At 52.8% G+C, this 13,328-nt stretch overlaps 1 protein-coding gene across 3 annotated transcripts in view; it reads right to left on the bottom strand.

Moving 5' to 3' along the window:
- CRHR2 (corticotropin releasing hormone receptor 2) overlaps positions 1-13,328 on the bottom strand; it is a 43,423-nt gene that overhangs the window by 13,614 nt on the left and 16,481 nt on the right. For all 3 annotated transcript variants that reach the window (XM_068972688.1, XM_068972689.1, XM_068972690.1), the window contains one exon: positions 343-428. In XM_068972688.1, the coding sequence (XP_068828789.1) occupies positions 343-428 (86 nt within the window). The remainder of the gene's footprint in view (positions 1-342; positions 429-13,328) is intronic.

The raw sequence follows: 13,328 nt of genomic DNA, 5'->3' as shown, positions 1-13,328 counted from the left end.
AGTCAGAATGCCAGATGGGGAAACAGGCCCAGAGGACGGGAGTCACACAGCCTGTCAGATGTGGGGACACTGGTCACACGATCATTTCCTGCTTGTGTGGCATGCCACCTTGCTTGTGTCGCTCACCAGCCGAGCTCTCCCGAAGGTGGGGCCTTATGTCCCCTTCTCTACCACACCAGTGTCACTGAGCACAGGACAGGACATAGGGCAGAGACAAGAGGTGCAAAAAGGGGTGGGTGGTTGCCACAAGGACTGGTTCTGCCCCCCTTGGAATTCTCTGTGCTCAGTCTGAGTCCTACTGCTTATACAAGGACCGAGGGTGGGGCAGGTGGGGACACTCACCTTATCATCCAAAATGGGTTCACACTGTGAGTAGTTGATCCGCGAGGCCCATGTCCCATTCTCCAAGCACTCTCGGTAGGCATTCCCTACAAAAGATGCCAAGCGCCAAGCAGGGGTGGGGGTCACTTCTCTCCTCAAGAACTCTCTCTGGCTCCCTGGTACCCACAGGTTAAGGTCCCTACGTTTCAGTCTCTCTAGACCTGCAAACACAACACGTCTGACATTCACGTGAAAGTCATTAATGTGAAAAGTGTATAGAAGGCTTACCACCCAGGGTAGCTAAAAGGCATGATTAAAACCCATTTCTGATACAATCTTTGACTAGCAATTTGTACATTTCCTTTAATTTTGTTCAAAACTGAACCCCAGGGACTTCCCTGGTGGTCCAAGGATTAAGCCTCCACGCTCCCATTGCAGTGGGCCCAGGTTTGATTCTGGTCGGGGAACTAGGGCCCACACGCTGAAGCTAAGAATTTGCACACCACAGCTAAAAATTCTGCATGGCACTACTAGAGATCCCACACGCTTCAGTGAAGATTGAAGATCCTGTGTGCTGCAACTAAGACCGGTGCAGTAAATAAACATTAAAAAAAAAGATTGAACGCCATTGTGAGCCCTGGGATGTGGCTGAAGATCCACTACTTTTAGCACGATGAATAGCTTCCAAACTTATCACAGTCATTTTATGCTCCCGAGATCCATACTTTTCCCACCAGCACCAGCACTTCCATGTGCAGCCCAGTCACTATTTACACAGCAGGTGTCTGCCCCGTGCCAGCTCCTCTTCTAACTGCTTCATTTACACTTGCCCATTCAATCCTCACAGCAACCCGATGGAGGAAGCACTAAGATTAACCCATTTTACAGATGAGAAAAGTGAGGCACAAGGCAATCGAGCAGCTTGCCAAGGAGACAAAGATAAGAAGATTCCAGCCCAGAAGGTCCAGGTCAGGGCTTCTGTTCCGAACCGCTAAGGCACTGGGCAGTGGCATAGGAACGACGGCAACGTGGGGCAACCAGACTGTGCGGCTGACCCTGAGCTGCAGCTGCCTCGGAGGCCACCATGTGGTCTCTAAACGCTTGAGAACTCGCCTCTGTGTTCAAGTTGGAGTGTGATGTGCAAAAAAGACATTTCAGAACATCTGTGTCTGATATAGAGAAGGGAGGGGTTTATTGAAGGGGGACGTACAAAGTTCAAAGAATGCTCCTATTTTCTCTAAATCCTAGCTTGACTGTCAAGATCTAGCTCCCAAGCCACCCTCTCCGGGTAACCCACCGTCCCCTCCAGCCAGGAGAACCTCTCATATCTGATGACTCTAAAGCCCTCTGCGGCCTCTGCTCGGCATCTTGCTGTTTTCTGTACCTTACCTCCCCCGCTTACTCAGAAACTCTAAACCACCCATTGTTTCTCGGTAATTTGTACCAGGGTTCTGCTCTCTGGCTAATGGGCAGTTGTCTGTGGATTTTTCTTTTGCGCTTACGTTTGAATCACAATACAAAGCTAATTAAAATAAATGGTTCACAGAGCACAGAGTCACAGAGCTGGAGGGGGGAACCTTTGATTGTTTTTGGAAGCAATGAATTCTCAAATAATAAAGTTACTTTAAAAATCCACTTCCGCTGAGCTAACAGTGAGTTAAAAGCAATGAAATTACGAAGGCATACTTGCTGAAGAGCAGAAACAAGGGCGGAGATTCTATTAGCCTAATTGTTTTTTAATTTGAGCTCATAGGTTTTTCAAATTTGGGGTTGTTACTAGCCCACTGCTGACTCCTGGGCCTGTCACCTGTCAGCGAGGTCCCGGGCCGGGGTGTGAGTCAGTTAGGCCAGTGCTGGTCTGACACCGACTCTGACCCAGGGCAAAGACACCAGCTCCTTGCCCCTCACCGTGGCGCCCAGCCCCAGTGGGGTCTCTCCCCCTACAGGTTATCCACAGAAAAGTTGTATGTGAAGAGAATGTGATGCACAGGCTCAGTGATGTCACTGAACTAAGGAAGAGTAAAGGGTGGAGCCAACGTAAAGGCATTTTGGGAGGGTGGATGCTTTTATTAAATGAACAGTCCCTCCCTATAGGGGTTTAGAGTCCCTCTCAACAGGCCTGGGTGAAATGAGACAGACTCTGATTCTGGCTAGAGTCCAAAAGGCAGAAAATTTTATCTTCTATGGATGTGTTCTTAGACATTATCCAGCCTTCCAGAAGGTCAGTGCTAAGCTCCTTCCTCCAGGAAGGCCTTTTTAATTGCTTCCATCTAAACAGTCTCTTTCTCCTGCGTCTCCCAATACCTCCATGCTCTTCAGTCCTGACAGCCTGAGCCCCACACTTAAGCTCTTGCATATGACCTGGACCTGAGCTGTTCGGGCGCATGAGTCTGGTGTCTCAGATCAGTGTGGGGCTCCCTGAGGATGTTGTTGTTGTTCAGTTGCCCAGTCATGTCTGATTCTCTGCGACCCTGTGGACTGAAGCATGCCAGGCCTCCCTGTCCCTCACCATCTCCCACAGTTTGCCCAAGTTCATGTCCATTGCATCAGTGATGCCATCCAGCCATCTTATCCTCTAATGCCTTCTTCTTCTTCTCTCAATCTTTCCCAGCATCAGGGACTTTTCCAATGAGTCGGCTGTTCACATCAGATGACCAAAATACTGGAGTTTCAGCTTCAGCATCAGTCTTTCCAATGAGTATTCAGGGTTGATTTCCCTTAAGATTGACTGGTTTAATTTCCTTGCTGTCCAAGGGACTCTCAGGAATCTTCTCCGGGACCACAGTTCGAGGCATCAATTCCTGCCCCTGAGCTGAGAACACTCATCTCCCAAGTACGGCATCTTGTGGTGGTACTGACCATGGCTGGGCTTGAGGATGGGAGGGGTCAGGCTGGAGAGGCTGCAGATCTGAGACCTTTCTGGTCCCTTACATCAATGCCCTTGGGGTACCAAGCTCTATGGAGTTCTGTCTCCTCCTTTATTCCCCACTCCCCCCACCCCCTGGAGTCCACCCCTCTCCTGTCCCTCTACCCACCTCCTCTCTGGTCTTCTCGCCTGGACTGGTACAGCAGCCTCTTCTCTTGCCTCCCTGCTTCATCGTTTGTCCCCCTCGACCCTCTGTCCTTTACCCCCATTTCATGTTGGCATCTAAATAAAAGCCATTTGCTGCTGCTGCTGCTGCATGCATGCTCAGCCATGTCAACTCTTTGAGACCCCATGGACTGTAGCCCACTAGGCTCCTCAGACCATGGGGATTCTCCAGGCAAGAATACTGGAGTGGGTTGCCATTTCCTTCTCCAGGGGATCTTCCCAACCCAGGGATCGAACCCATATCTCCTACATCTCCTGAACTGGCAAGCAGATTCTTTACCACTGAGCTAAATAAGCCCAATAAAGGGAAGCCCAATAAAGGCCATCAACAGCTTTTTACCACTCTGGAGAATAAAGTCCAACTTTCCAGGTGTGCTAATCAAGGCTCTTGACACTCAGGCCCCAGCAGAACTTGCCTGGCCCTTCACTACCTCTCCACGTGGCTGGTGATATTTGCACCAGCAGGCCTGGCACACACCACCCCTCGAGACTCTCACCCAGTACTCACTGACAAACTCCCACCTCTCTTTTAACCCCCAGCTCTAATGCCACCTCCTCCTGGAGGCTCCCCAGTACCCAGGGTACTAATCTCTTTCTTTTCCCTCTAAACACCTCCTTTATGTCTTCCCATTTCTTGAAACATAGGTCTTCACACTCAATTATTGCCCTTGAACTACAGCAGCACATCCATTTCATATCATAGTCCAGCGCACACACACATATCCGTCACATGACTAAATCCAGTTTCACAATGCAAATTTTATCTTACCACAGCTATAATAGCTTCTTTCTATTCTTTTCTAATGAATTATATGTATTTTATACCCAAATGCTAGTCACGACCCCCTAAATTTACTTCACAATCTGCTATAGAACAACACAGTTTGAAAAAGAAAAATCTTCTAGAGCATCTGACCTCATCACTATGGGCTTCATCTCTTTAGAATTGATCCTTCTTTTCTTTGCTACTGAACTTAAGCTCCCTGGGGACAGACAAGTAGGCAGAAACCATGTTGGAGTCAACAGATCCTGCCTCGGGAGTGAGCCATTGAGTACACGTGGGCTGAATCAAATTAACTCAAATCTGGCAAAACCTGGGAAAGCAGGGTCTGAGGTGTCGGATGCAGTGGTGGGAGGGGGGCTTCCCCTCTGGGGACCCAGTCATGCCTGGGAATAAGGCTCTGGTTATACACACTGAGTACCAGGAGGCTGGAAGACAGATGCTCCCAGCACTTCGGGAGAGTTGGCTAATGAGGACACTAAGCCCTCAGGCACAGCCTCGGACAGAAGAAAGGAAGACTGGAAGAGTCCCCCCTGGGAGCCAGAGGAAGACGGGCACGGAGAGTCTCAGGGAAGGTGGTCAGGCCAGAATTGTGGGGAAGGAGGCAGCAAGGCGGGTGCCTGTTACCACAGCAACACAGGTGCCCCCACCAAAGGTCGATGCCAGTGCTGTGCAGTGTAGTCTTCCAGGGGCATCAGGGTCTGTATGATGCAGGCAAGGTCTTCTCTTCTAGGGCTCTGTGGTCTGGGAAGCCCGGACTCTCACCCTGGCAGCATGACAGGACTCTGCCCCCAGAGCGGCCCTGGCCAGTTGAAAACCCTCATTACAATATGCTCTCTCCCTTCCAGAGGCTGACACTTTGATGAGAGTTTCTGGTTTGGGCAGTCACCTGAGTGGTCCAGGAGCCTGGCTGGGAGAAGATGGAAGCCTACATTCTAGCTGTAGTTTTGTCTCTGGCTGATTAAGTGATGTTAAGTCCTACCCCTTTAGGCCTCAGCTTCCCCACTCGTGAAAAGTAATGTAAACTGCTTCTCAGTGATGTTATATTAGCATTTCGGGGGGGGCGGTCAAGCATTTGCTACATGGGACTTTTCAATCTGCTAAATGGCCAGTAGTACCCTCAAGCCCTTGTAACAACCTCAGACATCCATATGTCACTTTTAAGCACTCCTGAGGTTGGCACTTCTATCTCTGATAGTTGAACCGACAGTGTATGGGAGATGGGGGCCATGAGGAACCACTTTTTTCGTGGTAGTTATGAAACAGAGTGAAGAGTCAGGCGGGGTGTGGGGATGAGTGAGACTGTGGTGGAGGAGAAGCAATGTGGTCATTGGCTGTCTGGAAAGAAAATGACAAGAAGTGAGGGTGGAAAGGTGCTGACAGGGAGACGGGAAGGGCCAGAAGCAATATTTACTGAAGGAATAAGGTCACTGTGCAGGACTGAAACTTTCAGTACCACGGATAGCAGAATGCTACCACTCCCTGCTTCTCACCGTGGATGCAGCTTCAGTGAACTGCAGAGCTCCTAAGATCTAACCCTCAGCAGCCCACCCCTGTCCCACATTCACCTTCAGCCCTGTGCCAACAGCAGTTTCCTGGAGCTACCCAAACAATGTGCGTCTCCCTGAGTTAAGCCTGCACATTTCCTGTCTTATTTGATTACTGCACGTTGCGGGGGGTAGAGGTGGGGGCAGCTGGTGATGTTGACCCAAACTCGGAACCCACCTGCCGCACTGAGACTGAGAATCTGCCATCATCAAGCCAGTCAACAGGTTAGGCAGGGCCTCCTCAGGGCCATCTGCTTGTGACAGAGGGGAAGGGAACTTCTTTCCCATTTTTTTCAGTGTTGTGTGGACACTGCTCTCCAGACTCCACCATCACTCTGGACCTCCCCAAACCCCCAGCTCTCTATTTCTGCCCTTCTGTCCTTGAGTAGGTATGGGAGGGGTAAATGTCCACACCTACAGCAGAGAGTGGGGAAACTGAGTCAGGAAGGCACAGTGCAGACCCCACTGGGTCCATGACAAAGGGAAGAGGTGTGAGTAGAATCCAGCTCACTGTGTGAGATCACTGGCCTCTCCAGGGAAGGGGCAAGTGGGAGGAGGCGCCTACCCTCGTTCGGGCCGCTATTGTGCAGGCTCCCTCCTTCCAGTCATGCCTAGCAACGCTCCATCGGCTTGTCGCCATGACGCCGGCCAGCACAGGGAGGCTGGGAGAAGGACCCTCGAGGCAGAGGCTGCTGTAGAGATGAGGATGTCAGGGGAAGGGGGCCCCGAGAATGCATCCAGCTCCCCACCCACCTCATACAGAGAAAGTGAGGCTCAAAGAGGAGAAAAACCTACCCAAAGGTGAGATGAGTAGAATTAGAACTGGCTCCCAACCATCGTTTCTGTGAACTGATGGGGGGTGGGGCAGGGCATCTCTGGCTGGCAGTCTTTTGTTCTCCTGTTAACACAGGGGTCTCTGGGGGCCAGGGGGTCACTTCTCTCCAGAGACCTTTGGGGATCAGATCCTCTTAGTGTAGACAGGCTGCCCCCTCTTGGCACCCCGAGACACCATCCAGAGACCACACAGCTTGATGCCTCTCAAGGTCAATAGAAGGCCACACCACCCCAGTAGGAGGACAACCATCCTTAGTGTGAGTGGGACCCTCAAGGACACGATTGCTCCTCCCTCCAGACCCTAAGCCACACTCTACTCCCCTTGCTGAAACAGCCTACTGTGCACAGGGAGTCCCAGGCACTGCTGTCTCTTGACTGTGACGGGGGCCCATGAAGTCAGTATGTTTCCTGTGTCCTTCACATAGATAAGGAAACTGAGACTCAGATGGGGTGGATCCCCTACCCCATTCACTCAGTGAATCCCAGCACAGCCAGGACTTAGGTGGGCTCCCCTGAAGCTGAGTCTGGGTCCCTTCTGCTCTTCCTCATCCCCAGCCCCACCCCTGCAGGTGCTGCAAAGGGAAATTCCGGCCAGACTCCGGAGCACCTGGTTTGAGGTGGGTGGGTTGCCTTTAGGGTCCTTTGGTGTGGTCCCTGAGAGTCACCGGGGGTGGAATTTGCTGTGGCGGTTCCCGTTCCTGCTGAGGTTGCCAGAGTGGAGGGAGAGTGGACAGCGAAGGACGCTGCAGGTTCTGTCTTAACAGCAGGAGGGAAGGGAGGAGAGGGAGAGGGACAAGTTCAAAGTTCTCAGCCAATCTGGATTCATATTTAGAAGGTGCATCCTGAACATCAAGCAGCACCCTTCGGGAGTGTTCCAGTCCTGCCTCATGATGCCGTGGATGAGCATCTGGGGTCTGAGTAGTGTGAGCAGAACTGAAGCCCATGCCCTGGCATTCAAGGCCTCCATGATCTGGCCCTGTTCCCCCTCTCCCGCTGTTCCCACTCTCCCTTCCACCTGACACATCACTGGCCCAGTTATCCAGGGTGTGCTCCATAGCACTTGCTCCATGAAGTCTTCCCAACTTGCTTTCCTTTCTTTTTCGGAATCAACTTTCTTCCACGTATTCCTACAGCCTTGGCTGTGCTATTTCACTGAAGAGCAAATACCAAACAGTTCTCTTTAAACATCTCTCTCTCTAACACAGGAGACCCTGGAAGGCTGATTCGGGTCTTATGCCTCTTTGAAGAGCTTGTTTCTAGTGGAGAAAGGGAAACATATAAGCCCAATGAGGGGATATTAAGTGGAGGATTCCTGGTGAGGGGGTGAGGGAGTCACGGGAGGCCGCATTGGTCTTGCTTGAGATGAAGGGTGCTTAGGCAAAGGGACAGCTGGGAGTCCACTGCTAATGTTTCTCAGTGGTCCAGGCCCCATGCATGCAGATGCGGGGTGTGGGCCAAGAGCTCTTAGAGCCAGCAGAGACTGTTCAGGGCCCTGGCTTTCTGTGGAACCCTGGGTAAGTATCTTTTACTCTACGGACCAAGCATCTCCCAGTCTTAAGCAGCAAGGGAGGGGATTGCCAGACTCAGCACAGAAGTTCTCAGGTGTTTATGGCCAGAGAGGCGTCCTTTTCTGCTATCTTTCTTTCCTCCTCCTTCCCTCAGCCAAACCCTCAGTGATAGGCATCCAACTTTCCCTCTCTCCCAGCAGGGGACAGTTCTCAAAAGGGTGACTGCTGACCCTTGGGCTTCAGGGCTCAGGGTGTGGCTGGGTCTCACTGGGCACTAGGAATGCAGACATGAGTTCCTGGAGTCACAGCTTCTATTTCTCAATGCAGAGGGCCATCTTCCTGGGACTCTGGAGCTGAGGCTCCACCCTGGCACCAGACCTGTCCTCAAAAAAATGTGATGTCCCCACTGCCTCAAGATCTCAAGAACCAGTCCTGCCCACCCACCCCCACCCCGGAAGCCTTCTAGGAATGATCCAGTGCCCACCAAGCTTATCTTTCCAGTCCCTTATGGTTGATTTGGGTGAGCTTGGTCTTTAAGCACCCTGGGGCTCTCTGAGGACAGGGCTTAGCCTTTTTCATCACCCCTGGTCCCCAAGTACAAGCAGGCAGACCCAGGGGGAAGACCCCTGTGGCTGGAGACCATCTAGTTTATGTGTTTCCATTTTAATACAACCAGGTCTTCAGCGTGTCTCTAGAGTGAGGTTCTGGGAGGTGGGGACCCCAGTCCTCCCCATGGGGTTGAATTAGGTGGGGTGTCTCTTCACCACCCTGGCAGATCCTTCAGTATTGATGGGCCTGCCATTCTCAACAGGACCTGGTGGGAGCCTGAGGTCAAGGAGCTGAGGCTGAGCCAGGCTGGGCTTAGAGATTCCACAGGAGGAAAATGACCCTGCCCATGTGGTTGCAGGACCCTCCTTTGCAGCCCAGAGGACCACAGTGACAGCCAAGAGGAGGTGTCAGAGCAGGGCAGACAGAGTGAGCGATGGGAGGAGGGAGAGACAGAGGATTTGGGGAGATGGAGGGGAGTACAGAGAGGGAAGATGGAGCTAAGGTAGGAGAGAACCACACAGATAGAAAGCAAAAGAGAGACTGAGAAGTACACAGAGACATACACACAGAAAGAGACATTGAGAAAATACACCCAGAGACAGAGACAGAACCAAACATAGAAACAGAACCAGAGATAGAGTCCTGGAGACAAAGAGAGAAACACAAAGACTTGCGCACAGAGACGCGCACCAGAGTGAACACAGGTGAGAGGTGGGAGGAAACGGAACACAGTGCCCACCTCCGGCCAAACCACCGCTGAGCTCAACGACTTCCTCTCTCCCTGGGACAGGGGCACTGGGGCCCGAGAAGCGGGTGGGACTTGCTCCAGGTTCTACTGTATATGGACATTATGTTAGTTTCAGGTGGCCCAGAATTTGAACCTGCTTCCCATATGGGCACAGGGAAACCTGGGGTGGGGTGGGGGGCAGAGAGCACCTCCTGCCATCGAGCTGAAATGAAAGGCCCTCCCCTTCTAGGCTCCCCTGTAGCCAGAGCTGGACTGGGGAACCCCAGTCCCCCCTTCCCCCACTTCCTCAGATGCTCTGGCACCAAGGAAATCAGTGAGCTGGGAGCCCACAAAACGGAGGTGGGGAGAAGCCTTCCTGAGGACCACTGCAGGAAGCTTGAGATCCTAAGGGAGTGATGATGGCAGGGCTGAGGCCCATCTGGTGATCAGGGCTCACGGCACTGCCAAGGCCCACTCAGAGAGAGTGGGGGTTCCCTCGCTAGGCCAGCTCTGCTCTCAGTTCTTGGCTGGGTACCCCATATCTGATCCTCCATCCTATCCAATAATTACATAAACTTCCCGATATCCTTTCAACAAATCCCTTCTCTGCTTAGTCCGTCAGAGTTGCTTCCTCGGAGGCAGCAGAGCCTTGGCTAGAATCCTTGTCCAGAATCCTTGTCCTGTTATAAGCTGTGTGACTTTGGCAAAGTCACCCCTCGGTGCCTCAGCTTCCTCATGTGTAATATGAGGATAATTCTATGTCTCTACCATTGGTTGATTGTAAAGATCAATGTGTTAACATAGGTCAAATGGCAGTACAGACACAGAACCACTGAAGGAGTGACGTGGAGGTGGGGAGAACACTGGAGGGGGCTCAGACACACGGACACTTAACTCGGCTCTGCCACAGACTAGCATAAGTGGCCTTGAACAAGTCTCTTCTCTTCCCTTGGCCATTGCTGCATCCAGAAATAGTCTCTGGGTAAGAATGACAAGGCTCTGATCAAGCCTCCCACACTCCCTCCTGTGGCTGTTCACTAACCACTTAAGAACTCTCGAATACCTTGTCTCCAGCCCAAGGCGCTTGGCTGGGCTTCCCCATCCAGCCAATTGCCTTCTCCGCTGCATCTTCATTCAGAAGTCCCTCCAGCTCCCCAGAGCCCACATACACTCATCTGTGCTCGTTGATTTCCTGGTGTGGTCCCTGAGTCCGCCCCCTTCCTGTCCTGCTAGTCTTGTCAGTTACAGATGTGTCCTTTGCATCCGCAGCCTCCCCTTGACCTAGGTCAGTTACAGTGGCTCCTAACCCCTCCTCTTGTGGCCAGAGACTCTGAGCCCTGAAGCTGAACTCCTCCCTGTACAAGCGGCCCCAGGCTCCCTGCCACACCAAAGGTGAAGTCCTATGCGATGCCCTACATCACTTGACCATCACCCACCCATCTGCTCTCCTTTGCTTCTTTCTCGTACTACCTGTACTCCATATGACACCAGCCAGTCCCGAGGCACAAAGCATGCTCCCACCTCTTCCCCTAGACCTATGACTTTTTCACCTGCTAAAATCCCATTCACATCTCTGAGCCTCAGCTTTCTCATCTGCAATATGGGCACAAGAGCAGTACATACCTCAGGGGGCCTTAGGGAGGTGGGAACATGGGAGGTCATGTATGCCAAGCCCTCTCAGTGGTAGCTGGCACCTGGACCATGGTCCACATTTGGGAGTTTGGTGGCTGATTCTCTGTGCTCAGCTGAGTGGGTGAAAGTCCACCAGGACTAATGCCTAAGCTGCTGTCCCACCTGGACAATGCCTGCCCTCTAAACAATGAGGCTTCAGCCGGGATCTGGCTGCAGCATAACAAAATTGGGCAAGAAGAGAGCCAGGACCCTTGCACCTCTTCCCCCAGGCTTCTCATGGGACCTCTTTTCCTCCTGTGTCCTTCTTTGTCCAGGAAAGATCCCACTGAAAAGGCAAACAGAGCAGAAGGAAGCAGTGGCCAGGAGGCAGGGGAGGAGAGAAATCAATCATTGCCATTGACATGAGCTGCCTCGGCTCTTCACACCTCAGCTGTCACACTGATTGATAGCAATGCTCCTTCTGCCCCCATGCTTCTCCCATTCACCAGGAGTCAGACTGTGGGCAGTACTTTGGTCCAAATGAAGACAGTGGTTCATTAGTACCAGGGGCTAATCGGCACTACGTGTGCCAACCTTGGTGGCGCCCTGACCTTTTCTTGGCTTCTCACCTGACGTGGTGAGTGGTGTGGGAGGTGCTGCAACACCTCCTTTGGGAAGCCGTCCCCGTCTCCCCTCCCACCTTCCTCCTCATCCACAGTCCCCTTGCACTCCCCCATCATGGCATTTCTTACTCTGTATCCCTTTGTCTGTTGCAATTGTGAGTGAGGGCCTCAATGCCAGTGCAGTGGCTGGCACATAGTAGCTGTTTAATAAACTGTTTGGAGAAAAGAGACCCAGGCCCTGTCCTCGGGGGCTCCAGGTGGGTTGGGGAGAAAGGGGACAGCCCAGGCAGGGGTGGGAACCAGAGCAGGGCTGCCCCAGGTCCACAGGCTGAGGGGCGAAGAGCCACATCACCTCACTTAGCGTTTATCTCTGGCTCAGACTGAATCAGGGACCCTGATCTCCACTGCCCCCCCCCCCCCCCACAGAGCACACAGGATCCTAAATACAGTTTTATAATCTCAGGACTGGCAAGGAGCATGGAAGCCATTCCTTCTGCTTGCGCACCTCCTGGATCGGGGACCTCACCTCCTCCCTGGAAGGTCTATCTTAATCATGGGTAGGAAGCGTGGTCAGATGACGCAGAAATCTTCCTCAGCAGCCCCACTAGGTCTCCCACCCCCTTCCATTAGGAGCACCACTGCCATTGGACTCCTCCAAGCAAGCTGCTCTCTGGGCCCACGAGAGCCCTCCGCTGGTGCAGACAGGGCAATGCTGCTTAGCATTAGATGCAGAGGCTGCGGTCTAGCCCACTAACCATCTCTCTGGGTGAAGGTATGAGTTTGGACAGACATACGTGTGTGCGCGTGCGCATGCGAGAGAGCATGCATGAGTGAGCTGATGGGGGAGCTATGCCACTATTCAGACACACAGAGGTTGCTATGATGTTTCCAGGATGTGAGGGGCTTCAGACAAACAGGGGCCCTCCACTGCTGCCTAGCATCTCAGAAGGCTCTTTGCTGGTGTGGGTGGGGCTGGAGATGTGAGTGGCCCTTCAGGGTGGGCTAGTGATGTTGCGTCCCATGCCTCACAAGACACTGCCACTTGGCTCCCATTGGACCTTGCAGAGGGCATAGACTCAGGCACCCCCTTCCCCTCCCAGAGCACATACGGAACCACCCCACCTGGATGCTGTGTGACTCCTGGAGCATCTGCTGCTGTCCTCCTCAGAGTGGCAAGCTAGCCAGTGATTTGCCAGGAGGAAGGGGGGCACAGGCTGTTCTCCCCAGGAGGTGGGGGTGGGCCTGATTCAGACACCACGCTGGGTGGCAGGAGTAATGCTGACCACTGCCCCGACTCACCGCCCAGAAAGCCAGTCCCAGGACATCCAGGTAGGGAAGAGACTACACCCCACACTCTGGTCCAGAAACAGCTACACTTCGCATGCCCAGCCCCAACATAAGCCTCACCCCATCTTTCCTGCCTCCTGCTCTCCCCGGCTCCCACAGTAGATTCTGACCACCGCACTCACTCTAGGGGTTGGGAACATATCCTAGGCGCCCCATCCCTCCCCACCGCCCCGGGGCGATGCGGGGCGGAAATCGGCTAAACAAAGAGAAGCCCTAACGGAGAAACTTCAGGCACCAGAGTATATAATGTGGGAGAGAGATGTGTCTTCAAAAGGAAGGATTTCCTTCTCCTCTTTCTGGGTTCTCAGCGCATGGAGCACGGGAATCGCGGGCAAATCACTGTCTTACCGAGGTACGGGCAGAGGGAGCGCCCCTAACATTATGTCTTT

Source organism: Capricornis sumatraensis, chromosome 5 (genome assembly GCF_032405125.1).
Source record: "Capricornis sumatraensis isolate serow.1 chromosome 5, serow.2, whole genome shotgun sequence".
Taxonomy (NCBI): Eukaryota; Metazoa; Chordata; class Mammalia; order Artiodactyla; family Bovidae; genus Capricornis; species Capricornis sumatraensis.
The sequence above is the reverse complement of the archived record's forward strand: the minus strand, read 5'-3'. Positions and strand labels throughout refer to the sequence as shown.